At 40.9% G+C, this 26,515-nt stretch overlaps 1 protein-coding gene across 3 annotated transcripts in view; it reads left to right on the forward strand.

Annotated features, from left to right (window-relative positions):
* The first annotated feature begins 1,148 nt into the window (after positions 1-1,148).
* iqsec1b (IQ motif and Sec7 domain ArfGEF 1b) overlaps positions 1,149-26,515 on the forward strand; it is a 112,156-nt gene continuing 86,789 nt past the window's right edge. Inside the window, exon 1 of one of the 3 annotated variants that reach the window (XM_086167876.1) lies at positions 1,149-1,591. In XM_086167876.1, the coding sequence (XP_086024002.1) occupies positions 1,308-1,591 (284 nt within the window). In that variant the 5' untranslated portion in view covers positions 1,149-1,307. The remainder of the gene's footprint in view (positions 1,592-26,515) is intronic. The other 2 variants (XM_086167878.1, XM_086167875.1) reach the window with 2 other exon arrangements.

The following is a 26,515-nucleotide window of genomic DNA, read 5'->3' on the forward strand; positions in this document are numbered from 1 at the left end:
CTGTACATTTGTTTCACTGAAAGGTGAAAGTTTCTAATTTGCTGCTGTTGTTGACGCAGCATAGAAGACTCCCTGCCAGGATTGTCAAGTCACCCGGGTCGGGGTCAGTTGTCGGACTCAGATTCTCTGTTTGAAGGCCTTCTGCCCGCCGTCCGAGACTCTTTCCAGGGCACGGTCGCTGTCACGCATTAGTGTGAGCTTAAAGTGTCCTTTATGTTAAATGTTAAGCTTGTTTTTTGAAAACAGGATGGGAAAATATAATGAATGAAGAAAAAAACAAAACATTAACACTCCAATCTTAAAGGCGGACGCACAGCAGTGAGAGGCAATGGAAATGTGTGATCTACTGTTCACATGTCCTGGACCCTGAGGACGCCACTCAATAAACACGACTCCGGATAAAATTGATTCGCTGTCATAGTTTTGACCCAATATTGCGCCATTTAGCAGATCATTTCATGCATTTGATCGTGCCTGAGCATTGGGGGACAGTTTTTTTTAACAGACAATTCCTTAGTTATCTTGTTTATTTTTGATTCTGTATGAAAACTTCTGATTTTTTTTTTAGGAATCATTTTATGAAATCAGAAATTATACACACACACAAACACACACACAAACACACACAGATCTGTTATGTTGTTCCCTCTGCTCACGTTTGTAACATTGGATACAGGACGTTCAGTCACTCTGCACCCAGGCTATGGTAACACACACACACACACACAGAGGAACTCTGGATTTCAACAGCTGTAGATCTTTTATCTCCTGAATTTTGTAAGGTGACCTTTGGTTTAGAAAGGCGACCAAGCATGAAATGCATTACAATTATTATGATTATGATTTTTATTATTTTTACAGAAAACCATCAAGCAAACAAACTGTTTCCTTGTTGTTACGTGCACGCTGAGATTGTGACGTCAAAAATCCCCCCACGTCTCCTCGCTGGTTCAACCAGATGTTCACATCTGGCGCAAAGCGGATTATCCCCCCCCCACTCCTTCCCTCCCTCCCTCCAGTTCCTCCCGACGCGTTTAACTTCTGAACTTGGGGTTCGACGTCCTGGAAGGGGCGTGCCCCGCCGTGCGTGAGAGTGCGGGGCGCACAGCGGCGGCGGCGGCAGCTGCTGCAGCGGCGGCGGCGGGAGGAGAAGCTCCGCAGGAACCGGAGCGTCGGCGTCGGCGTCGGCGGCAGCGGCGGCGGCGGCGGCTGACCAGCAGAGCAGCAGGACTGGGCGGGAGGGGGGGACGCGCACGGTTCCACCGCGCTTCTCTGACAGAGGAAGAGAGATCCGTGCGTGTGTGCCCATGGATTTCAGCGACATGGACGGGCGGCGGGGGTTCTACGAGGCGGAGAGCCCGCCGGAGAACCCCAGCAAGGCGGCGGAGTATCTGATGGAGCTCAACAAGATCATCGAGAGCCAGCAGGGGCTGCTGGAGAAGCAGCGCGTCCGGATCGAGGAGCTGGAGCTCCAGGTGAGGGATCTGTGCAAGGAGAACGCCTGCATGCAGGAGCGCCACCGGCGGCACATGGCCACATGCACGCCCGCCAGCCCGGGGAGCGCCGACGAGGGCGCAGGAGCGCAGGAGAAGTAAGTTGCTGGCCGTTGCAAGTTTTCTCCTTTTTCTCCGTGCCGGGGAACTTATCTCAAGAGCGACTGTTTGTGAAGCTTTATCTTAATTTTTTTTTTATATTATCTCATTTTTTTTCCCATTTTTTAAGTTTCATTTTTTTTCAAATAAGGTCATCTTTCTGTGGTGATCCCCGGTTGTCCCCCTAATCATCATTTTGGTCTCTGAAGAAAACAGTCATGATGGACCCCAAAGATCTGGATGTTGTCAAAGTCGGATCCATGAAGAATGTTATTGAAATATATAATTTGTGAAATTTGAAAACAACAACCCTTAAATGGACCGTCTCTAAAAGTTACAAGAAAAAAAATAGCGTGAAACTGGCAATGCATCTATCTATCTGTCTATCTATCTATCTATCTATCTATCTATCTATCTATCTATCTATCTATCTATCTATCTATCTATCTATCTATCTATCTATCTATCCATCCATCCATCCATCCATCCATCCATCCATCCATCCATGTGTTTCTTTGGCGTCTCACTCATTGGCTCCTTGTGTAAATGACAGTTTCTTATTGATTATCCCTCTCCTCCCCCTCCCTGCTTCTTATCACCCAATCAGTCAGCAGTATAAGCATTGATCAGATTATCTGTTATTACGCCGGATGATGACAAATAGGAAAGGGTTCTGAATATCAGGGCGTTAAGTTTAAGCTCAGTCGGAGGGCCGAAAGGCCACGGCTTTCCCCAACACTTTGGCAGTTTGTCCGAAACACTATCAGCACAATGCATTTTTGGACTACGCCACTGAAAAATATGCCTGAAAAGAAGTTACACAAACATTTCATGCAATCAGTTACAAGCTCCAGCCATGACAGTATTTAATAATTATGTTAGAGTAACACTGTTATAATGAGCCTAAAGTCATCTTGAAAGTCCAGCAATCCTGTGTGTTCACTGATTAGATTCAACTTGGTTACCAAAAAATTTGGTCCAAAAATATTGCACCAACATTTGCACTGATGTGCAAATATAAGAAATACAATTAATTCAAAAGTAAATTCAAAAATGAATTACCGATAGGATACTATGCACATATTACATAAGAGCATACGAGCATTAAAAGCTTTATTTGGAACAGGAACTGCGGACATAATTTACAAGTAGAAATGTACAGATGATAAGTTGTGCTTTAATTTATCATCTGTACATTTCCCCTTGGAAATTTGGATCATAGCTGATGTATATATTCTTTGAGCTAATCTATGAACGTTTTTGTGATAATTCTGATTTTAAAAGAAGTCGAGAATAGGGAATAGGAGGAAAAAGCCAAACACATCAACAAGGATCATCTACATATTTTAAATCTGTTTTTGTTTTTCCCCAAACATTTAGGCTCTAATAGCACATCTCAGCGGCTTATCAACAAGCACCTTTGACATGAGCGGATGCGGTCATTGCTTTTTCGGCAGCTGTTCATTGTTTTCATCCCTCCTTTTAACCTATGACATCATTATCATATCAACTATAAATAGCACAAATTGTAGGAGGGGAGGGGGGTCTCCCCACTCCCACTGTGGCCGTTCCAAAACCCGATTACTGAAATGATCTTGACCGGCCCCACGGGTGCGCTTCAAAAGAAACCAGATTTCTGGAAAATGCTCAAATGAGTGAAAATCACATGCAGGCCGAGTTGGAAGATGGTGGTTCCTGTCCCCGTCCCTCACATCCTGTCAACAGTTGGTCCTTGTCAGCTGTTCTCTTTGTGCTGACTGGACTCAGTTTCAATCCTGGCCTTGGATGAAGGGCCTGTGCACTGTGTACGTGTGCGCGCGCGCGTGTGTGTGTGTGTGTGTGTGTGTGTGTGTGTGTGTGTGTGTGTGTGTAAGGGAAGGGAAGGGAAAGAGGTGCTGTGATTACAGAGGAGGGAATGCATGTTTCCCTCTTGGTTTGTCGTAGAAGGTCATCCGCTGTGACACCGCTTTCTACCTGTCTGTTGAACGTTAGGCTTATCAAGGTTTGTATGTTGTTTTAACATCGACGGAAAGGAAAAATGTTCCTTTGGAAACTTTAGCATAAGTACCAATAGTCCTCAAAATAAAATTGCATTTAAAAGATTACTTCATTAACCAATTGACTCATTTTGTTATAAGTTTGCCATCAGCTGATCATCGAAATTGTCACAAATGAATGGGAAAAAATGTTTCACCGATACATTTCTGTGTTACTTAATTATTTTACCCCTCAAAAATAAACAGGAATAAGCCATTTGTGGGAAGGACAGTGGAAAAAATACATAAAAGATAGATTTAATTACACCAAGAACCAAGTTAACTTAAGTACAAGCAATCAAAACTGAAAAAAATAAATTACTTCAGTTCAGGAAAAAAAAAAATAAAGCCCAAGGTTAAGTGGCATAACATCAAGTCCTGGCAGAATAAAATTTGGGTAAATCTAGATATACTTCTTTCTAGCAAACTTCAGCTAGGCAATTTTAGAATATCTCTTACTTCCTTACCAATATTAAAGTGGATAGAGCACATTCAGAAGGGGCTGATAAATATGTTAAAAGATGCATAATGTTCCAGCGGGGCACTGAAATGTGAGAATGATTAATAAAAATATTCACTGAACCTGGGTGACTTCTTGCAGAATAATTTTCTTTTCACTGTAAGTCAACCATTTTTCATACGTTAGTCTGGACAATAAGTCATCCTAATACCTACTGTGAGTGTTAACAGTTGCTGTAGCTTCAGGTTGTTCCCTTTAGTCAAAGATGTTTGCGCTTCATGGATGCAAACCGGACTGTTACATATCATTTCATACCACGCAAATAGCTGCGTTTCGGGAAATGATCACTTTTCAGCGCGGCTGGAAAATTACAGTGAAAGTCACAATTATACTATAATGATACTATCACATACAGATTAATGTATGACTCATACGTATAAAAGAGGAAATCTTCTTCACCCGTGGGCTGCTCCCTTCAGGGGTCGACATAGTGAATCATCTGCCTCTACCTAACCCTCTCCTCTGCGCCCTCTTCTCTCACACCAACTAACTTCATGTCCTCTTTCACTCCATCCACAAATCTCCTCTTTGATCCTCCTCCATGCCTCCTGCCTGGCAGTTCTATCCTCAGATTTCTTCCACCCAGATCCTCACTATCCCCCCTTTAGCGGCCCAAACTAACTCAGCCCGGCCTCTCTGACTTTATCTCATAAACACCTAACACGTGGCCTGCTTCTGAGGGACTCTCTGCTGACCCTTTCACTACGGAAACCGTCCTTTTCATTGTACCTGAACCTCTGAACTGTTGATCCCAAATAAAAATCCTCCACCTTTGGTAACTTCACCGTTCCACGTGGGTCCCTCTCATTCACATACATGTATTCTGTCTTGTTATGGCTCACTTTCTTTTCTTCCCTTTCCACGGCATGCCTCGATCTCTGTATTGTCCTCTTCTTGCTCTCCCTACAGTTCACGATGTCATCTCCGGTCCATGGAGATTCCTGTCTAACCTCATCTTTCAGCCTGTCCGTCACCACTGCAAACAAGACGGGGCTCAGAGTCGATCCCTGATGTAGTCCCACCTCTACCTTGAACCTCTGTCACTCCCACAGCACACTTCACCACTGTCTCACACCTCGTATACGTGTCCTGCACCAGTTTAACATACTTCTCTGTCACTCCAGACTTCCCCCTGACAGTACCGCAGTTCCTCTCTTGGCACCCTGTTGTATGTTTTTTTTTGATCTACTTCTTTACCAGCATTCTTAAGGCAAATAGGGCAGGTATAGTACTTTTTTTGGGTATGAAACGGTATGACTTCTCCTCTGAGCCTAGTTTCAGCTGCTCTTTCCCATAACTCCAGACAAATGAGTTGTCTCATTGTCCACGTCATCGTCCATGTCCTATCGTCCTACTCTGAGTGCTAGACTCTTGCCTTACCAGCTTGCCGACAAGCCCTCCTCCTATCCGTCTTTGACAAATGGTAGCCCAACTTCCATTGGTACCCTGTAGGTTATCGGCATCGACGGTAGTTGTTGTATACCCGGGCCTCAATCGATCCCTTACTGATATGCATATTTAGTTTGGGTTTAGTTTACATAGAATGAATATTTTGGGTCGGGCACAAGGAGAACACTGCCTTGTGCAACAACAGGGATTTGAGATAACAAAATGCAAAACAGCGAGTGAAATCATGGGTCTTGGTTCAGCAAATCTACACAGTTCATGATGAAGTGGTAGACAAAGCGCTTCAGCTGTACTTTTATTGCAGTATAATAACAAGAATCGGGATATAAATTCAAAGATGGACGTCGATTAGTTTACAATGAGAGATTCATCTCTGACTAAAGATCTATTTTTGATGTCGATTGGAACCCGTTTGTCAGCTGTTTTTATTTCCATTCTCAGACAATGAAAGGTATGGATTTATTTACAACACCAGTCACTGTGAGGAAAACATTGTTTGCTGAGGTCTGAAATATTCCCTTCCTGCCTCAAATCTGGGCTCCATCATGTTCATACTGATACAAAGACATGAAAGGGAACAAAACCCCATATGTCCTTCACTCATGCCATAAGCTAGTCGTCTGTTTATTCCATATTTGGCCTCAAAACTCAGCCGATCATCCCGTGTGACTAAAATCTGACCCCACGTGTTGTTGGCTCTGTTGCTAGCTTTATGCATTATTTGTATATGAACATCATATTCCCCTCCACTTTTCAACACATTTAATATGTAACACACTGATGACATTTGCAACTTACAAGGAAACCTTAATGTTTTGGTTTTATTTTGGGTGTGTGTTTGTGTGTGGTTCTTGTACTCAGTGTGTGTGTGTGTCTGTACATGTGTGTGCATTTGTGTGTGTAGGATATAATGGCTGGCTGGTCAGCAGCTGAAATCACTGCCAGAAGACGTTTGAAAATTGGCGAGTAATTTAACACAGTTTTGACTTTATGAGTAAGCACATATGGCAAAGTGGCCGGGAGCAGATTTTAAAATGTGTTTCTCGTGATGTATATAAAACCCCAGCCAAAAGACATTTTACCGTGACAACACTGCGGGCCAAAGATGATGAAAAGTAGAACTTCAGTTAATTTTTCAGAATATAAAATAGATAAATGGATGGTGCGGGTTCTAACATGCTTATGTAGGACATAGAAATGATATACTTAATAGGAACGGCACCACAAATCAGGAGGCGGAGGATGTGACGATGTAATGGACGCCAGATGCTAATGAGAAAATGAATTATTGTTAAATTCAAAGACGGTTCTCCAAATGAAGTGAAAATTGCAACTAAGGTATGAAAGCTGAACAACAGCTACTGTCCTTTTAATTAAACTATTGTTTCTTTCTGCATTGCCTCATCTGGAGGTTATTTGTAGTTCCCTTTGTAATATAATTTTGAATTAACAAAATACGGTCATCTACATTGGGACCAATAAACTCTTTCATGTCTTTCTTAAAGTCATTGTATTCCATATCCACTGACATGAAAAAAAAAGCCCAAACCTTTCTCGTATGGTGAGGAATGAAATGAGATCCACAGAGCTGACAGTTGGCTTTTCTTGTTTGTTTTAGCAAGCAGCAAGCAGAAACCGCAAACTATTCTCCAGCTGGAGCGAACCAGTGGGGCGCGCTGCAATTGATTTGGAGAGACTCTTGTTTTAATCAAAAATACCTTTGCGCACATACAGAAATAGCCAGAGCCACAATCAGATCATTATCGGATCCTCTGAGAAGTTTGTCGGCCTGACACCGCTTGCCAGCTATAGTCTCAGTCTTGCTGACCAAGGATGGCTTTCAAAAAGAAAAAAAATTAAACAACAAAATAACCATTATAATAATAACAATAATAATAATAATATTTTTTTCTTTTTATGTATGTGTGAATGTATATATCTATGTGTGTGTTAAATACATATAATGTATACGCGGACCACATGCGCCCCATTTTGCTTTTTTTATCCGGCCTGCCAAGCTATTTTCTTTGAATATTTTAAGTATTTTCAATCAATATTGAATTTAGAAAGTCCTCATTATTGCTTTTTGTTTAATTTTGTATGGATGATTACATACAAAATAATGTTGGGACATGTATATGATAATGAATGATTTGAAGTTGAAATAAAAAAAGAAATTTAAATATTTAAATTGCTATTTTTATTTCTTTCCATTTACATGATACCCAGTTGCCCTGCGCATAAAAAATAAATAAGAAATGTTGCCTGCAAGTCAAAATAATTGCCCACCCCTGCTGTATATAGTACTGAATGTACCATATTATATGAACATTGTGGACAGATATGAACAGAAACTGATATCCTATTGCATAGATATGGCAAGATCTGCATCTACTGAACCTGTGACATGTATGTTTGGGTATGATTCTGTATCTCAGCCTGGATCTCAAGGACAGCAGGACAGAGGCCAGCGATGCTTTCTGTTCGATCCATGTCTATTTTAGTAACAATTATTCAACCAAAATGTGTTTTTTGGCCTCAAAGGCTTTGGGAGGGGGAATAATTATGCACACATTCACGGTGGCTGATTGGATCTAAACTGACCATGAAACCGGTGCTGTAAAACGTAGCTGCGTGCCATTTTGCGGGCGTTCGTGACAATGAATAATTGATAAAAATTGGCACCATGTGTCACTTGCATGTTTGTCAAGACATGGTCACGATTGACCTCCATGGGCAGCAGTCTGCAGGCCCCCTGCTCGGGGGCCCGATCCACCAGGTGCTGGCTATTCTTGTCCTAGTCGCCGGAGCTTGGTGAGGCAGGGGGAACAGTGGGAGGCGGCCAGCTATGTGATGGGACCTGCTGGAAGCCGGCAGTTCCTGCCACACTGGAACTTAATTGGGAAGTCTGGCAGTGTTACAGAGGTGGGTCCTGCGATAGGGGTATTTTTCGTCTGCCAGGATCACCATGTTTGATGACAGAGCGTGAAGAGCAGCACCATTTCTCTGTCTGAAAGCCAAAGCTTGGTCATCAGGCAAACTGAAAATGTTACACATTTGACATCTTTTGTTGTACTGTGTAATCTCAGAGGTCAAGTATACACAAAGTTCTGGACTGCCTCCACTTCCTGGATGTAGACAGAGCAAAGACATAACTTTGGACAGATATCAAGGGACCTATTCATCCCGTAGGTGGCTGAATCCTTGATTTATCGTACACAGTAGGAGGGTTGGACTGAATGCTTCAGCCGTTTTTGCATGTGGAGTTTATGTTGTTCAGATAAAGGTGTTTAACAACAATTTTTTACGTTGACTCCAATACAATCACAGCTAGATCTTTGCTAGAGGCATACAAATAGAGGGATGGTGACGCTAGAATACATAGTGGAAGGGGACATTTAGATTTATTTTTCTGACCACAGGATTTTTCAGGCGCAAGGCAAAGACATGATTGTGTTTAAGATAAGATGAAAAAAAAACAAGTTCATACTTTTCTCTTGTTTTGGACGGGAAGGTTTGGCCAGTTCTTTTGGGATTTGACAGTTATGGAGCGCAACATTGTTCAGATGGATGGTTCTTTGAAGTAGGCGGGTTGAATTTACATCGCTTTCAAGGTATTCAACAAGAAAAAGTGTTTTTGAATGTGATGTAATGGGATGATTTGGACAAAATGGCTGGAAATGGGCCAAATGAGTAAAACCATCAGGCTTATGTCTTCCTTCTTCCATCTTGGTATCTGATGAATTTGGTTCACTCACGTCTCCTGATCTAGATCAACACCATAACTTGGGCTTTTGACCTCCTTTCTACTTGTATTTTGTATTCACTCTAAAAATCAGCATTCATTTATTTTGAAAAAATACTCTGTGTATTTGTTGACTTATATGACTTCCATGAATGTACCAAGGCTGGGATTTTAGCGAGCTAATTTCAACAAATTTATTACAGAAAAAAACAACACGTTAAGAAAAACACATTTCAATCACACTTTAATTTAAACCACCAACCTTTGCCAGTGCAAGAGTTCCAGGGGGACAGATTACACTGGCGCGCAATGTGATACCATATTGGATAAGGCAGATGACTCCATGCAGGCAGGAGGTCTAAAGTTTAAAAATTCCAAACTTCCAGACTGAAGTATAAACACAATGTTGCTTTTTGCACTTTGTGCAAGGAGTTTGCATTATCACAGGAACACCTCAACCCTCCATTTCCACCTCAACGCCAAAGATAAAGGAGCACGCAGGTTGGTAATATTAACTTTATACGAGCACACAGGTTGGTTATACTAACTTTGTACAAGCGTGCAGGTTGGTAACCTTCACTTTGCTGCGGAAGATAACAGTATTGGTAATACACGTGAGAAGTCAAAAGCAAATGCTTCAAATACATGTCAGATAAATTGACCACTTTGATAGCGAGGTGGATCGCTGTGGACTGCACATCACTCTCCTCTCCAAGGTAGAAAGTCAGGGGTTGAAGGAGGCACTGCAGATCGATTCAGCTCATGAGAATTACGAGCCACCGTCCAAAAAGACAGTATAAAAACAAATCCAGCAGCTGTGTAAGGATGGAAGGGAATTAACACAGGTGGCGCATGCGCTTTCTGCATGTATCAATTATTTCCGAGTAGTAGATTGATGGGAAAATAAACAATATAACACTTATAATCCAACCATTCATTATAATATAATTGCCACATCTAATTATGACCTTTCAATTGTTATGCAGAATTTAATTTAGAAAAAAGTTGTCGAAAGCTACAAGTCAACATCGATTTAAGTTTTAACCTTGATGACTTAATACTAAATGTTTTAATTCAACATTCATCCCGGTGATAATAAACATAAATGCGATGTTTTAATTTGGAAACCTGGCTAAACCGAGATGAGAGGAGATTCAAGATATTTAGAGACAGCGTCAATAGATGTTAACTCAATTTATATCCGACACAAACACAAACAAGTATTTTACCACCACGATGAGTAGATTAATTCTACATTAATAGGTGATGTTGGGATTTTTCTCTAATTTATTTCTCATTTTTGGGGTATGTCACGCTGTGTCGAAGAAATTGCATTTTTGTTTATTATCTTGAATATTAGGAACAAATTAATTGGATACCTCTGAGCTTTGTCAATCATTTTTTTGAACTGCTATCAGGTTGTTTCCCCTTCCCTGCACTGATCTGCTGGCTTCTGAAGGACTAGGAGAGTTGAAAATGAACTTTATTCGAGTTTAATGATTAGATAAGAGATTTTTTTTTTAACCAGAAGATGTGGGGTGAAGCTTTTGGTTTTTGGCAACATTATAACTTTTTTTTCTGAGTCCAATTTTTTTTCTTGGTGTATTGCATTATGGCAAGTGTGTGTATGTGCATGCGCGCGTGTCCATTTTAACCATGCTCCTGAATTTTAGGCACCAAGTGCAATATGAGTTGGTGTCAAGCCTTGGGGATTTTTATAGAGTTTGTGGAATAATTTACATTGAGTCTGCTTTTAATGTCTTTCCGTCTGTGATTTTGATTATTTCTGGATTTACTTAATCTCCGTCAGAACTGTCCACTTTACAAAGACCCCCAGAATGATCTTACAGATAAGCCAGAATCTATTTTTAAGAAAGCCTTTAAGAAACGCCATTTGAAAATCAACCGTAAGAAGTAACAGTTATAATTAGGATCTTTTAAACCAGAAAGTCAGCACACATTTGCATTTGAAATGACACCTATCTTCTCAGTTCCCCAGGCTGCCATCTGCTCCCTCACCCCTCTCAACACAGATTTCTCCTCCAACATTTTTTAGTAAGTTGAGAGGTCTAAAGTGTCTTTGCGGCGTAATTAGGGTTATGCATTGCTGATGGTTTTCAGTGACAGATGAGCCCTGTTGCTTCTTTTTTTTTTTTTTCATCTGGCTGCAATGACTCCTCTCCTCCTCACTCTGCTCCCAATTAGATCCCTGCGGTAAAAGCTCTGACTTGATAACTGTACCTATCAGACGGGTCTTCTAATTTAAAGTGAGCCACGCTAACGTGAAAAAATGTACAGTATGTCTGTATATTTAGTTAAGGAGTCAAACCCACTCTAAAGCCTCTCTTTTCCTATAATATAAAATATCCTATATATATCCAAAGAGCTGGATGTACTTCTTCCTCAGAGACTTGCTCGATAAAATAATCTCTGGTGTATAGCTTTCAAATTTTAGATTTGTGCTGTATTTTAAGTGAAAAAACTTACAGCAGGACCCTGCAAACAGTTAGCTGTATTCTATTCAAGGTCACTTTTGGGTGGTCCAGATTCATGCATTTGTCCCTTTTGCGATACTTTTCTCCTTTGTAATCCGTACAACAATGGATTTCCTGCTTCCAGCTAATTCAAGCTTACATTCTTTCATTGGTGGCTGGATAGCTTGTCCCTCGACGAACAACCTTCAAGCACACCGTGTCCCTTTTATTGTATCGTCTCTAGAGAAAAGCGCTGCGCTTCACATAATATGCGTCACTTCTGTGCTTCATTCTCCACCTTTGACCAATGAAATCGGTTTTGAGACCGAGCAAATCAGCGATATGTCGCAGAAATAAAGCAGCCGATTTTCCGAGCAAGTGAAAAATTGTTTGAGCTGATGCACTTTACTGGTGAAAACTCAGTATTCTGTTGCTTTGAACGATCTTCTTCTTTTTCTTTTTTTTTTTGGGCCATTGACACAATCAGCTGCCCTGTACTGATTATTAACAAAAATGATCAAAAATTAAAGCTGCTTTGTATTGCTGCAGATACAGTTTAATCATTCAAAAATAATTTGTGCTTTTCTTTCCCCCGCCAGAGTTGTCGCCCCTCTTCTTTTTTTACATGTTAATGATTTTCGCCCGAGGTGTGCAGCATTAAGACCCCTATAACAACTTGTGGAAGGTGGTACTCCAATTAAAGTACAGCTTCTTGTCTTTCCCTTTAGATGAAGTTAGTATAACAGAGGGGAGGGTTTGAAATATTTATTGGAATGAATAATTCACTGGGCTCTCTTGGAAAAACAGAAGGAAATCCAATTATTCCTTGATTTGGTTTCTTGACATAACTAAGCATCCCTAACTCTTCTTGCACTGAGAGCGCATCTCTTCAGTGGTGCAAAGTCTCCATCTATGCGTTACAGCTGGAGAAACTCAGTGGTGTTAATGTTGTGCAAAGGAAATGAAACCGTATTAGACACACATACATGGTTTTTGTTCATTAGCTTTTTTGGTTTTTGTTATTTCGCACCAACGTCAGGTTGACGAGACCTTTTATTTAACATGTCAGCGGTAGGAGACGGTCCATCTTCCCAGTCTGATCTTTGTGATTTTTAACCCAGCAGGTCTTCAGGCCATCGAAACGCGATGTGTGTCCATCTAGGCCGCTGCTCCAAATTCTACATCAGTCAGAGAGAGCGGGGGAATCAAAGTAGCGATAGTGGCTGCTGTTATGTAACACTGCACTGCTGGCTTCTCACACCGAAGTCAGCTTTAGATTCCATTCTCTTCGGTGTTCATACTGGCCTACTGCTCATTATTTTATCTCATAAAACAAACCTTAGAGACTGCGATTTGTCAAACTTAAAGGTTGCACTAAATATTTATGTGAGTTACACACATTACCATTAACAAGTAACATATTTGCATGTGTTTAGTTTGACGCGAGCTTTTTAGGCGTTATTATGAAGCACTAATTGAGATCTGTAGTACTTTAGGGCTGTGCAATAAAGATTACCATCTTTTAAAAAGCTGTTAAAGACCAGCATGGCATAACTATAGATGCCATCTATTCAATATTCATTATATACATATTAATATACATACATTACAGAACATGAATTGCAATATTCTATTTGGACTTATATGGTGCTCATAAGAGCCATTTGAAACCTAATAACACTTACTTGATATAGTCCATTTCTTAGAGTATTGATAAATCGACTTGATAAGAGGACTTTTGCAGATTAGTTGGCAATTTGGTTGCAAAAGAAAAGGCTAAAACAGTGAGGATGCAAGGAGAGGAGGTGAAGAAGGTGCAGGAATTTAAATATTTAGAGTCAACCTTTGAGAGCAACGGGGAGCATGGAAAAAGGGGTGACAACATCAGCTCAGGCGGCGGATGGAGAAAAGTGTCAGGGTTTATCTGTGACAGAAGATTAGCAGGGTTCTATAAGGCGGCGGTGAGGTCAGCTCTGACCAGCAGATTTTGTTCTGGAGCGACGAGGACAGACAGGATTGGAAAAGAGCGCATGAGAAGGACAGTGCAGGTTACATGTCTTGGAAACGGGATGTCAGAGTCGGGAGGAGAAGTGGACCGAGGAGGAGAGTTTAGGATGTGGTGAAGGAGGACACGGGATTAATTGGTGTGACAGAGGAAGATGGACAGGGTGATACGTGAACAGATGATCCGCAGTGGCGACCTCTTGTTATGGAGAAGCTGGAAGGGGGAGACTTTAATTTGAAAACCGTAAAATCATGTAGTCTAATGCCGCATTATGTCATGTCATGCAAGAACAGACATTTGTTGTCTAATGCTGGGCTTACACCAAAGGATTTTCCCGGTTGTAGACTGACAACTGAAAGTGGAAAGGAGATTTTAGGAGTTTAACTAGAGTTTAACTGGAGTCGCAGCATGCTACCTTCATCTCGGGCGTTATGTGTACGGTAGTCCTTTCTGAGTCTTGTGCGTATGATAGTAACAGTGTCGCAGGTCTTCCCGTCGTTACGGTGACAATCAACAACCAATAGATGAGCACTATCAAAACCAGATAAAGGAAACCTAGTTGACAAACAGTTACCAGAGCGGTTTTGGCGGCAGTGTCGGTATTCACTGGCGGTGTGGATGAACACGAAGGACGTCCCGATCAATATGGAGCGTCCAGAGAGAGGAGCTGAGGGCAGAACACCCCAACTTGGACAATGTCAACTCTCCAACGTATCACGACCGAGTGGAGAAGGAAAAACAATGGACTGAAATAGTAGAGGCTCTGCAAATAAATACCTGGGGAAAACATTGCATGGAGGGAAAACATTGGCGAAAGAATCAAGTTGTAGATTTGTAAATTGTGACCTCTAAGATTCACAGTCTTTGTAAAATCTCAGTCTGAGACTTAAAACTGTGAGGTGAATGTTTTTCACAAGTCTTTTCAGAATCTTTTCATCAAAGTCTTCTGATGTATGGGTAGCTTAAGTTGGTGATCATTATTATTGTTTTTGCTTTTAATTATATTGCTTCTATGTATATTAAGCAGACAATTCATTTCCATTAGGTTTTCTGCAAGAAGGAACTGTACAATTCCGAGTAAGAAATAACTTTTTTTCACATTTTATTTGTAGAATGGTTTAAATATGTGAAAGCATTTCATTGATGTTAAATATATGTACACAGAATTAGTGCGTTAACAAAAAATATAAGGAATCCAGGGCTAGCGGGGTTTGCTCAAGCAGCGACAGTCCACTTTGGTCCGGGTACGAGTAACCAAAGGCTGTTTTCCAAAAACAAAGTCAAGTGGGTGGACAGAAAGGTGTCACCCGGTATCTGGTGAACGTCGTGGGACCAGGACTTTGCTCGTGGAGACAGTGATCACGGATGAGCCGCATCATCAGGCTGAAATCCAACAAGATGACACGTGAAATGCCCCGCTGTTTGATGTCCACTTTCCTCGACTGATGTACTGCCAAGACAACTTTTTCGAATTAATATTTGATACTAGCTGGCAGCAGCATAACATAGTTGATTAATGATATGGGTTTCTCTACCAGTGGTCTTTTCCTAAAGCTTAAAGTTGCGTTGGATTTTCAATACATGGTTATTTATAAATTCATATATCAGAACTGAAATACACTAAAGCTTAAAATGCAGTGTGTGCATTTATTCAGATTCAAATTCAATGGGGAATACATTTCATAGGATATCACTACAAATTAGGACTATCATTTGATTTCTACCATTTAAATGTTATTCCATTAAGATCCTTACAAAACTGCAACCAGGCACACACCAGTATGTTTCACAACTTTCTTGATTGCCAAACATTTGAAACTTGCTTTGTTTCTATGACACCATCTAAATATATTCTTGTAACAGAACCATTTTACTCCTCTTTGTGAGTAAATCCAGGATGTGCGCATCAAACCATCTTGCATTTTGCCCGGTTATATCCGGAGCCGGTTCGGTAATGATCTGTGCGCATCACTATGAGGCTTTTTGCCAACTTTGTAACGTTTTCCTCTGTCATTGCATGCTGTGTGTGTGAGGGGGGGTGGGGGTGGGGGGTAAGGGTGTGTGTGTGTGTGTGTGTGTACACTACAGATACGCTATGGGTGTACGGTGAACAAGATTATAATGTGCCTCATTATCCGTGCCATTTCATCAGAGGCTTTCAGGGAAAGCTTATAACTGGTCCTGTCTGTCTGCTTCCAATGCCTGCTAATGATATGCTACACAGACACACAACTCTCCTCCAGTGCTAGACATTAGTCATAGTGCTGTCAAAAAACAAAACAAAACACTGGAACACTTGCACATAATTCACTATAGAGGCATATGTACTGGAACAAATTTCCCTCAATGTTTCCACGCAGATGTAACATATTGATATTTTCATTTACCGTTCAGAACCAAAAAATTCAGGATCCACTTACAAGACATGAATTTTATGTCACATATTTATTGTTCCGTGTATGTGATTCTCTTGCTTTTCTCACCATCCGTTCATCCAGACCAAAATATGCACAACAGTTTGTGACGAGGCTTAAAAGGACGATTTGTTTGTGTTGGCATTTAGAGAAATGTATCGTGGCCCCGTACCGGATAGCAGCGCAATCCAGCAGCTTTTTCCCTCACAGGTATGAACGCATCAGAGTGTAGTGGGATTTTCCAAGCATTGACTTTCCGTTAGCCTGTTATCTGCTATAAAGAAAAATAGGGGTATTTTTCCCAGGGGGAAAAAAAAAAAATTCCAGGCTTCTTTGTTTGCGCTGTTATTACCAGGAAATATCACGAGGTGAACTAAACTTCGGAGATGCTTTGTTACAAGCTGAGACAGCGAGAGCAACTAGGGATGTAGCAAGTGAAGATCAATTGATGGAACTTTGCAAAAAAAAAAAAAAAAAAGGGGGCGGAAGGCAAGCTGAGAACCTCTTCTACATCCTCAGCAGGTATCTCAGTGTCACAGATGTTTCACCCCTTAACTTGTACACCTCTCCCGAGTGGGGCAGGGAAGGCTGATGTCCGCTAGAGATGTTCCAACTGAGTCGTCTTGACAACCACAGCCACCTAGAGCTGGTCTCGGCTGCTTTGGCTATCTCCTCGATAGCCTTCCGTCGCCTCGACAGTGATCCTTGATGGAGGATAAGGCCGTGTGCCATCCTCTGAGGCCGGCCTCATCAATCAGGTCCTGGTACTTGGCCTTCTTGAGCTGGTGGCGAGTCTTTCTTCCAGGGGCACTAATTGGCTAAGATGGTGGTCTTTGCACTTCCGGAGAGAAGGATCATGTCTGGTTGGAGCGTGGTTACAACCACCTCCTGAGGGAAGATCAGCGCCTCTTCTTGATGTCCATGTGTGGCTCCCAATCAGACATAACGCAAGGGTGAATTGTTGGCGACTTTGCCTTGGGAGCCGTGCTGCCTTCTGTTTGGAACGCGATGCTTCTTGTTGCTGGTATCTGATGTTTGGCCTTGGCTCTCTGGAACTCGGCCCATTTTGCCATCTCTGTGAGGCCTTTGTCGTGGCTCCACCTGTATTGACCATCAATAAGTGCCTTGGGACATGCAGTCAAGATGTGGTTCAGGGTGCAGAGACTTGCTCCGCGCTGACTGCAAGATGGATCTTCCTCCTTGGCCCAAAGCTTCATATTGTTTGGAGTAGGCAAGAGGTCGGCCACAACGCGTAGCAGAAAGCTCAACTTGCCATGATCCATCCCCCAGACTCGCTCCAAGACAGCGAGCGCTCCGCTGTGTCCGGCGAGCCTTAGAGGCCTTAAGGCTTTAACACGCTGTTCCTCCTCTGCTGTTCGATGGACCCTTTGCACCACAAGCTCTTTTCTCCCTCTGGCATTCGGAAACACCTTAATTTCAATGAAAACAAAAAGAAAAGACCTCCGATTTCTGTCATTTCGTGCAGTTAAAGGAGCAAGGACACAAGAGACAATGGGAAAGGGAGACCAATGAGAATGTATTCCATTATAACTTCGGCTTTGCAATACTACGTATACATCAGTATAACGTAATCTTACAGCTACAATACTATATTGATAATCCTGTCCCTGTATTGCACTATACCTCCCTGTACTTTTCTAGAGGACAATCTGAAATGAACTTGACAAATAACATGTAAGCTGCAACCTTGTGTTTGAAAGCCAGTGCATGGGACTTTAAGATATAAAAGTGAAATGGTAATTTATGAATCACATATCCTACAATAAATATGTTATGGATCACATTGTGCGGTGGGGTGGGGGTAGGGTAATTGCTATCTGACTTCGAGATAAGCCCTCAATTAGCATGCATTGGAAAAAAAATATGAATGAAAATTTAAATAAAAGATTAATAAAATCCAAGGTTATCTTGGATTAAATAAAAAAATACATTAAATAAAAACTTTTTTTTTGGCCTACTCTTTCACAATTTCATTCCACTGGGAAAAGTGCCAATCAGCAGAACATGGCACAATACTTAAATCCTACAGTTTGGCCATTCTGTGAAATTAACTTTGAAACTTTGGATTCCAACTAGGGGTTTTATTTTAACCAGGAACAGCGGAAACCAAAAGGCCGTTTCACTCTCAATTTTACTGAAACGTGCTTAAAATATACTTCACAACCAGGAGCCGAATTCAAGAATCTATTTTGTTTTCATTTAAAGTCTTTATCAGAAAGCATATTAAATCAATATTATGCATTTAAACGATTCGTCCTTTTTATTCTTAACCGCGATAATCAGCATTAGACTGTGTTCTACATTTTTTGTCCATTGTAAAATTTAATGGCAACAAATGCAACTATATATAGTGTGTATATATACTGTGTATGTGTGGCTGCATCTTAAAACTTGATTTACATCTGCGGATTATCACACTGAATTCTATCAAACTCACAACATATGTTTGATTGTCACTAAGTAAAGAATGACCAAGAAAAGGTTTAGATGTACACTTCATGGCCAAAAGTATTCACTCACCCATCCAAATAATCAGAATTAGGTGTTCCAGTCACTTATACACCCGCAGGTGTATAAAACCAAGCACCTGGGCATGCAGACAGTTTTTTTTTACAAACATTCGTTAAAGAATGGTTCCCTCTCAAGAGATCAGTGAATTCCAACGTGGGACTATGATAGGATGCCAACCGTGCAACAAATCCAGTTGTGAAATGTCCTCACTCCTAAATATTCCTCAGTCAACTGTCAGCTGGATTACATGAACATGGAAGTGTTTTGGGAACGACAGCAACTCAGCCACGAAAAGGTGGCCACGTGAACTGGCGGAGCGGGTCAGTGGATGCTGAAAGAGACACACAGGGCAAAGAGGTCGTCAACTTTCTGCAGAGTCAATCGCTACAGACCTGAAAAACTTTAGATTACCTCAAGAACAGTGCACGGAGAGCTTCATCGAATGGGTTTCTATGGCCGAGCAGCTGCATCCAAGGCACACATCACCGAGTGCAACGCAAAGCGTCGGATGCTGTGGTGTAAAGACTCGAGAGCAGTGGCTCTGGAGTGATAAATCGTGTATCGTGCATTGTGCCGAGTGATTATTGTTTGGGATTACTTTTCAGGAGCTGGGCTAGTGAAAGAAACTCTGAAAGCATGAGCACACCAAGACATTGTGGACAATTCTGTGCTTCCAACTTTATGGGGACAGTTTGGAGCTGGTCCCTTCCTTTTCCAACATGACTGTGCACCAGTGCACAAGGCAAGGTCTGTAAAAACATGGATGACAGAGTCTGTTGTGGATGAACTTGACCAACATCTTCCAACATCAGTGTGTGACCTCACAAATGCGCTTCTGGAAGAATGGTTAAAAATTCCCATAAACACACTCCTGAACCTTGTGGACAGCCTTCCCAGAAGAGTTGAAGCTGTTGTAGCCACAAAGGGTGGACTAACGTCATATTGAACCCTATGTATTAGGAATGGGATGTCAGTTAAGTTCATATGTGAGTCAAGGCAGCAGGTGAGCAAATACTTTTGGCCATATGGTGTATTTATAAGGTCCTTGCAGCAGCCAACTCTTAGCTCCGGGGGAACACGGACTTTCCCATTTCACCCTGATAAATGAAAACCACATAAATAGACATCTTTTACATCTTTTTACTTTTTTGTTTGGCAACATTCATACATGAATGGAGGTATACTTTTAAGCAACAACTGTGTTGCCATTGACAGATGAATGTCAGTGTTTTCAAACCCAAAATGTGTGTGTCTAAGGAAAAACCAAAACAACTGCGTACTGAGCTATAGATTTAAGATGACATATTTTTTGTTCAAAGTTTATTTGCGCGTAACTGGGTTTGTCTGCATAAACATATACAACTTGTGTAAGCAGTTGAAATCAGTCGTACTTCTCTCATCCGAATTTCCTGACAGCGTTTCATATATGTGGATGTTTCCTCTCCTGGTGAACACAATACCCTGTTGACTGAATCTTGATTTCCTGAGATGTGTGTGTCTCTTGTGGTGCATCAACGCCCATTGTTGCTTAGGAAAAAAAAAAACGACAATATTCTAATGACCATTGTTCAAACCGGGACTCTAAAATATATTTTTGAGTAAGTTTGTAAGTTTAAAATGGGATCATCTGACCACTTAAGCATGGCATGAAAAAAAGTGATGTTAGCACATTTTTTAATCAAACAAGAATATTATACCTATGAAAATGTTTGTTATTTTTACATTATGAAAACTAACATGAATAATGCATTCCTAAGAATTTGCTGAAAGTGTTGGGCAGGTAATTATCACCGAGACTGGAGTGATTTTTGTATCAGCTCATTATTACTTTTTTTTTTTTTCTAGTGCAATACTTTGTAAAGGGATGTAAAATACCATTATGCAAATATAGCTATTATGAGGAAAATAACAAGAGTGGGATGAAAAAAAAAAAAAAAACACTTAGACCACGGCCTTGCTAGCAACAAATATCATTTCTGGTCCCTGACCCTTTTCCATGACACATTTTAATGCAATATTAAACTAAGTGGCTCACAGACATGGATGATAAACATATGATTTGTGTGTGAGCCCCCCCCCCCCCCCCACACACACACACACACACACACACACACACACACACACACACACACACTAAATGAAGGCAGAGGCAACGTGGGGGGAAGGAAACAGCAGAGGAAGTGAGGTCAGAGCTGCTGAGTGGCTTTGGGAGGTGGTCTGAATGACCGGAAAAGAGAGGTGACAGAGATAATGCAACAGGAAGAATATATTTATAACCCTCACTGATCTTTGATGTGTGAAGGGCGCAGAAAGGCCAGGAATCTGACCCCGAATTCAACTTGGTAAAATGAAAACTTTTACTATTTTTGTGTCTATTAATGATCATCGTATGTCATTTATTATTTTCTACTGCATTCATTGTATCTATCATGGATTTATTGCTTATTCTGCATCACTTCATCAAACTCACTCCAGACTTTGTCCTAACAACATTGAACATCGCACCTTCATTTCCTCGTGTCACATTCCTCACTCCGACACCCTTTTCACCTCCGGAGCAAACTCCTCTTACAAGAAAACGTTAACTCCGTTTCTCCTCCCATCAATACCAGACCGAAACCTCGCTCCCAAGCTACTAGCCTTAGCTCTTCTCGACTACTGCCTTTCCTCTTCTCAGAATCAAAAATTCTTTAATCGTAAAATAGTTTTTTGAATACAAATATATTTGCTGTGGTGCCTAGCGGACAACGTGGAATAATCTAAAAAAAAAAAAAAAAAGGGAAGTCAGAACTAGGGTGATTGGTAGTGCAAAGGAGCAAGTGTTGCAAAGTAGTGCAAGTCAGTTGAAGGTCCCAGGCCTCGTGGATGTGGCCACCTGCAGACGGGAAGAAACCGTTTCTGCGGCGAGAGGTTTTTATCCTGATGGACCGCAGCCTCCCGCCTGAGGGGGACGGTTCAAACAGACTGTGAGAAGGGTCAGCCACGATCTAACAAGCTCGTCTGAGGGTCCTGGAGGCGTACAGGTCCCGTAGAGATGGCAGATTGCAGTCAATCACCCTCTCTGTAGAGCGGACGATACGCTGCGGTCTGCCCTTGTCTTTGGCGGTGGCGAACCAGATGGTGATGGAGCAGGTGAGGAGGCACTCGATGAAGGGGGTTTAGAAGTTCAACGTCGTCGACTTTGGCAGGTTAAACTTCTTTAACTGCCTCAGGAAGGACATCCTCTTCCTCGCTCTGCTTATGGACCCTCCTTTCTCCTCCTCCAGCTCAATTTCAACCGGTACCATCTAGGCTATGAGTACCGCTGGCGGTCGTTGTTAAACCGGGCCTTTACCGATCAGGTATGAGACTCATAGGTTGGGATTCACACATTTAGTTTTGCGAAAGTTTTATGTCACATGCCCTTCTTGATGCACCTCTTTGCATTTGTTCGGGCTTGGGACCAACTGAAAGAGAACACTGAACTATATCGTATATAATTAATACATCATCATTCATTCGGGGCACATGTCGTGGTCTGCTCTGTCATAAATCATTATTAAAATTAAAAGTTTTCAAGCGGTGGTGTATGGTCAAATGCAAAGGGTCACGGACCTTGCTTTCCATTAACAGTCTGTCTGCAGGAATATGAAATAGACATTGACGAAGACTCTCGATGCAGCATCTCTGTCAGTGAGAATGTTTTGAAATGAGCACTCCAAGGGAGTCTTATACATGATCAGAATTATAGAAAAGGTATAAAAAAACAAGATGCATAAAAAAAAAAAAATTTTTTTAAAAAATGCAGTTTCTTAGAAAAAAAAGTTTGTTGTTTGTTTTTGGTTTATCTTGCAATGTCTCATATTGACAGTTTCTCGTATTACTTCCCAAATGGTTCGGAAAATGTGGCCTGAATAGGATTAACAGTGCTTTTAATAGAAAGATACAAAGAACTTTAGCCATTGTAAAGTAAGTAAGTCTTTAAGACATTTCTACAAATGTATGCTTTTGAATTATAATGTAGAAAAACTACTCACGCCTTCGTTAGTTTCAGTATCGTTAGTCTCAGTCTTTCCTTTCTGCCGACAAGACTTAAAACAACCTGCCAAAACCTTGTCAAAACTTAGTGGTTCAAAATAAAACCAGGAAACGCATAACAAAAGATTGTTTTTTGAATAAGGTAATACGATTCAAATAAGTAATTAGGATGAAAAAAAAAGATAAATCAGTAGCAAAGCCAGGACACAAAAATGTCTATTGTTTTAAAGACTAGCAGAGATTTCATTTCTCACTCTGATTAACAGTGACTACAGATGAAAACAAACATGGGGGATAATTCAATATTATTTTATAATGGTGTGAAAAAAAAATTATAGAGAGCTAAAAAGTATAATAGAGGACACAATCAGCCTGTAATTTCTACGATATTTATTAAATGAGTTATTGATGTTTAAATGCGTAATGGAAGCATATTTTTTTAACCACTGCTCTTTTAAAAAAAAGATGAATTGACTACAGCTTGTCATTGGACATTTCTCGGGTGTATTGGAATTCTACCGTTCCCTGTTCAGTATCCCAGCACCAGACAAATGCATCTGCCTACCAGGCTGATCCAATTAGTTAATGGTAGACACACAGGCATCAAGAAATTGTGTATTGACTTTTCTTTCATGATATACCTCAAAATGCAAATATAATAATGCTATGAAAAATTCGACACTGTTCGTAGGGGCTGTCTTTGCTATCCGAGTGATGTCGGGAATGTGTCATGGCCTACCAAGCATCTCTGCTGCGATGGACCTCTCAGTTGACAGTAATTACCATCAACATTTGCAATGAGTAGATGAACTTGGGAATAAATCTAGTGTTTTTTTTTGTTTTTTTTAACGTTGCTGTTCTGATCTATGTATATAAAGCCTCTTTAAATAGAAACTATATATGTCCCAGACACATTAAGTCTCTGTTGGGCTGCTGCAGAATGATGCTGATATGTTTGATGCTGTCATGTCATTACATTCCCTCGAGCTTGAATCTAGTTGCTGTTTGAAGCAAAATCTTTTCATGTGGTTATGACTTTCCTGCGATCACAGAAATAATGAAAAATAATGTCAGCACAGACTTTCCTGAGGGCTTAAAGTCATTAGTGTTCACATACCAAATCATGACCACAATATGCTGTGGAAATCCTGCCACTGGCTCCTATCATACCCAGGAAAATTAAAATTTTTGAAAAATGACATTGTTTTCAGTCAGTGATGATATCAGTGTGCTGTAAGATACTTATCACTGGATTGAATGGAGTTACTCTGCAACTCTATCAAATCCAGTGCCTGGTAAAAGTCCCATTAATTCCCAAAACATTAGAAAGATGCTGTGACACCTGTGTTGGAGTGACTAATTTTTTCTTCTCTGTGTCAAGGACTATTGTTCTTATGTATATAAGACATTGTATACTATAGTCTTATATCAGCATATTCTGTTTCGAAATTCTATGTTGTCAAAGATGCCTGTTGCCTGTTTTCTTCTGATAAGCATTTCACAACAGCATTTTTAATATTACATTTATGGTATGATATAATAATATAATAGTCAAACTGCAGTTTGTCATCTGATGCAATGGTATTGCCTCATCACTTGTCATATGCTATGAAAAACATTACGGTTGTATGTCTATATGTAATACTGTGATGGATGTGCAACCGGCCTCTCGCACAATGATAGCCGGGATAAGATCCAGCCCCTCCCCCTCGATCTTGAGTGCACGACGAGAGGTATAGAACCAATAACCAAGCTAGAATTAAATCGGATATATGTGAGTGGGAGCAAAGGCTCACAGACCAAGCAAAATGGTCTCCCTCTGTATTTCTGTTCATCAACCCGTCAATATTTGCAGCTTTGTGAGAGTTCCCCATATTCAAACAGCAGCGTCTTAAGACATTGTTTTTGCAATAAAGTGTGACTCTGATGCCAAATGAATTCTAAATTAATTTAACATAGTTATGTTAACAATAACAATCACCATCTTTTTACCCATGAATATAAATTTATAAGTGATGGTTGTTTGGGCAGGGATGCAAACCGGAGGTCAAAAACCAATAATGACCGTCAACAAAATACTGCTATGGATACTCATCGGTTCTGCTAAATGTATCGAAAAAATAGCAACAATCAAAAATAGTTTGTGTTTTTTTTTTCCAGCTATTGCGACAAACACCATATTTTCAATTACAGAGCTAAGAACACGCATAAATTGTCTGGCTCAATAACACTAGACATGGAAACGACAACAAAAAATATGTTGTTCTGGGAAAAAGACCTACTGATCAAGTGTCCCAAAGCTGATTTATCTCTAAGCCCAGGTAATTTTTCATTTGAGACACGTTTAGCATGGCCTCTGTGTCAGACGTCGTCCTTCCTGTAAAACCGTGCTCTCGATTGTTTCCGTCGCTATATTAAATGCTATTTACTTTGTCACATTTTTAACAAAAGAATACGCACACGCCCAAACCTTATCTTGCATTCAGGCATTTTGTAAATAATACAGGAAATCCAACAAAAGAAAAAAAAAAAACAATCACAATGCATCCTAATCAGTTTTAATATAATGGAGTAAGTTGTTTGCAAAGTTTATGTTGATTTCCCCACATTCGGGAGCACTGTTATTATATTCATTCCCTTCTCTCAGCCTGCCAGGGATGGTTTGCGGCCCATGTAATTGTGAAAAATGATTTGCAATATTTGGGTACGACAACGCAAACTAAATGAATGCATACCTTGCTGGTTAAAGTAACGATCACTAATGGCGGCCGCCTTGCACCGTGTGATAATGGGAGGAGTGATTTGTATCCAGCGGGTTGTGACACCTCATGTTCGGGAGGTTGTTTGATATCTGGATATTTTCTTGTATTTTATGTTACCTCTGCAGAAGCAAGCGCAGAAGAGGGAGCCCCCCCCCCCCCAGTTTTTCAGGCAAGAAAAAACAAAGCAGCCCCGTGTTTTCTTCTGTACTTTGTATTTATGATACTAGTTGCCCCAAAGGTCTCCCCCTTATTTTGGCTTCTCCCGAATTAGAGGTCGCCACTGCGGATCATCTGTTTTCATCATAACCTGACCTCTGCATTGTCCTCCCTTACACACCAAGTTTTCACATCCAAAATACCAGGTCCATAAAAAAAAAAAAAAAAAAATGTTCAGTTTAAAAGGGTGTTCAGGCATCTTACAAGTGCAGACACAACAAGTTAACTCAAAGAATTCTTTAGAGTGATTTTTAATGCATAGAGTGAGAAAGCTCTGCACATACGCTATATAAAGAAGTTGTGAAAACTCCTTGTTTTGGCGTTGTCACCTTGTTTTCAGTCAGTCTTTGCTTCCTTTGCCCCTTCATTATTCCCTTCCCTGCCTCAGATGCCTCTCATCAAAGCAGCCTTGTACATGCAAAGAAAAAAATTACGCCATTGGGAAAGGATTTGCTCTACCCCCGGCAGCTTTGTGATGACAAACACAGCATGGATGAAGGTGTTAAAGCTCTACCCTTGGCGCATTTTGCTTTGCCCACCTCTGCGGCACGAAATTCAGGACTGCTTATAGATCGCTCTCATTAGTTGAGTATTGATCAGGTTGAACTGAAAAATCAGGTAAACCTTGGGAAAGAAAGGGACCCGCAGTCTCGGCTAGACCAAAACAGGTGATGTGTTAGTGGTGATGGATGTCACGGGACGCCCTCTGCGTGTTTCAGCATTTCCCTTTTCACGGATGTAATTCTCACCCCCAGTTTTCCATTGAACTGAAAGGATCAGTTTCCTGTTTGATGG

Source organism: Fistularia commersonii, chromosome 21 (genome assembly GCF_037954325.1).
Source record: "Fistularia commersonii isolate RoL2024-O1a breed Wild chromosome 21, RoL_Fcom_v1.0, whole genome shotgun sequence".
Lineage (NCBI taxonomy): Eukaryota > Metazoa > Chordata > Actinopteri > Syngnathiformes > Fistulariidae > Fistularia > Fistularia commersonii.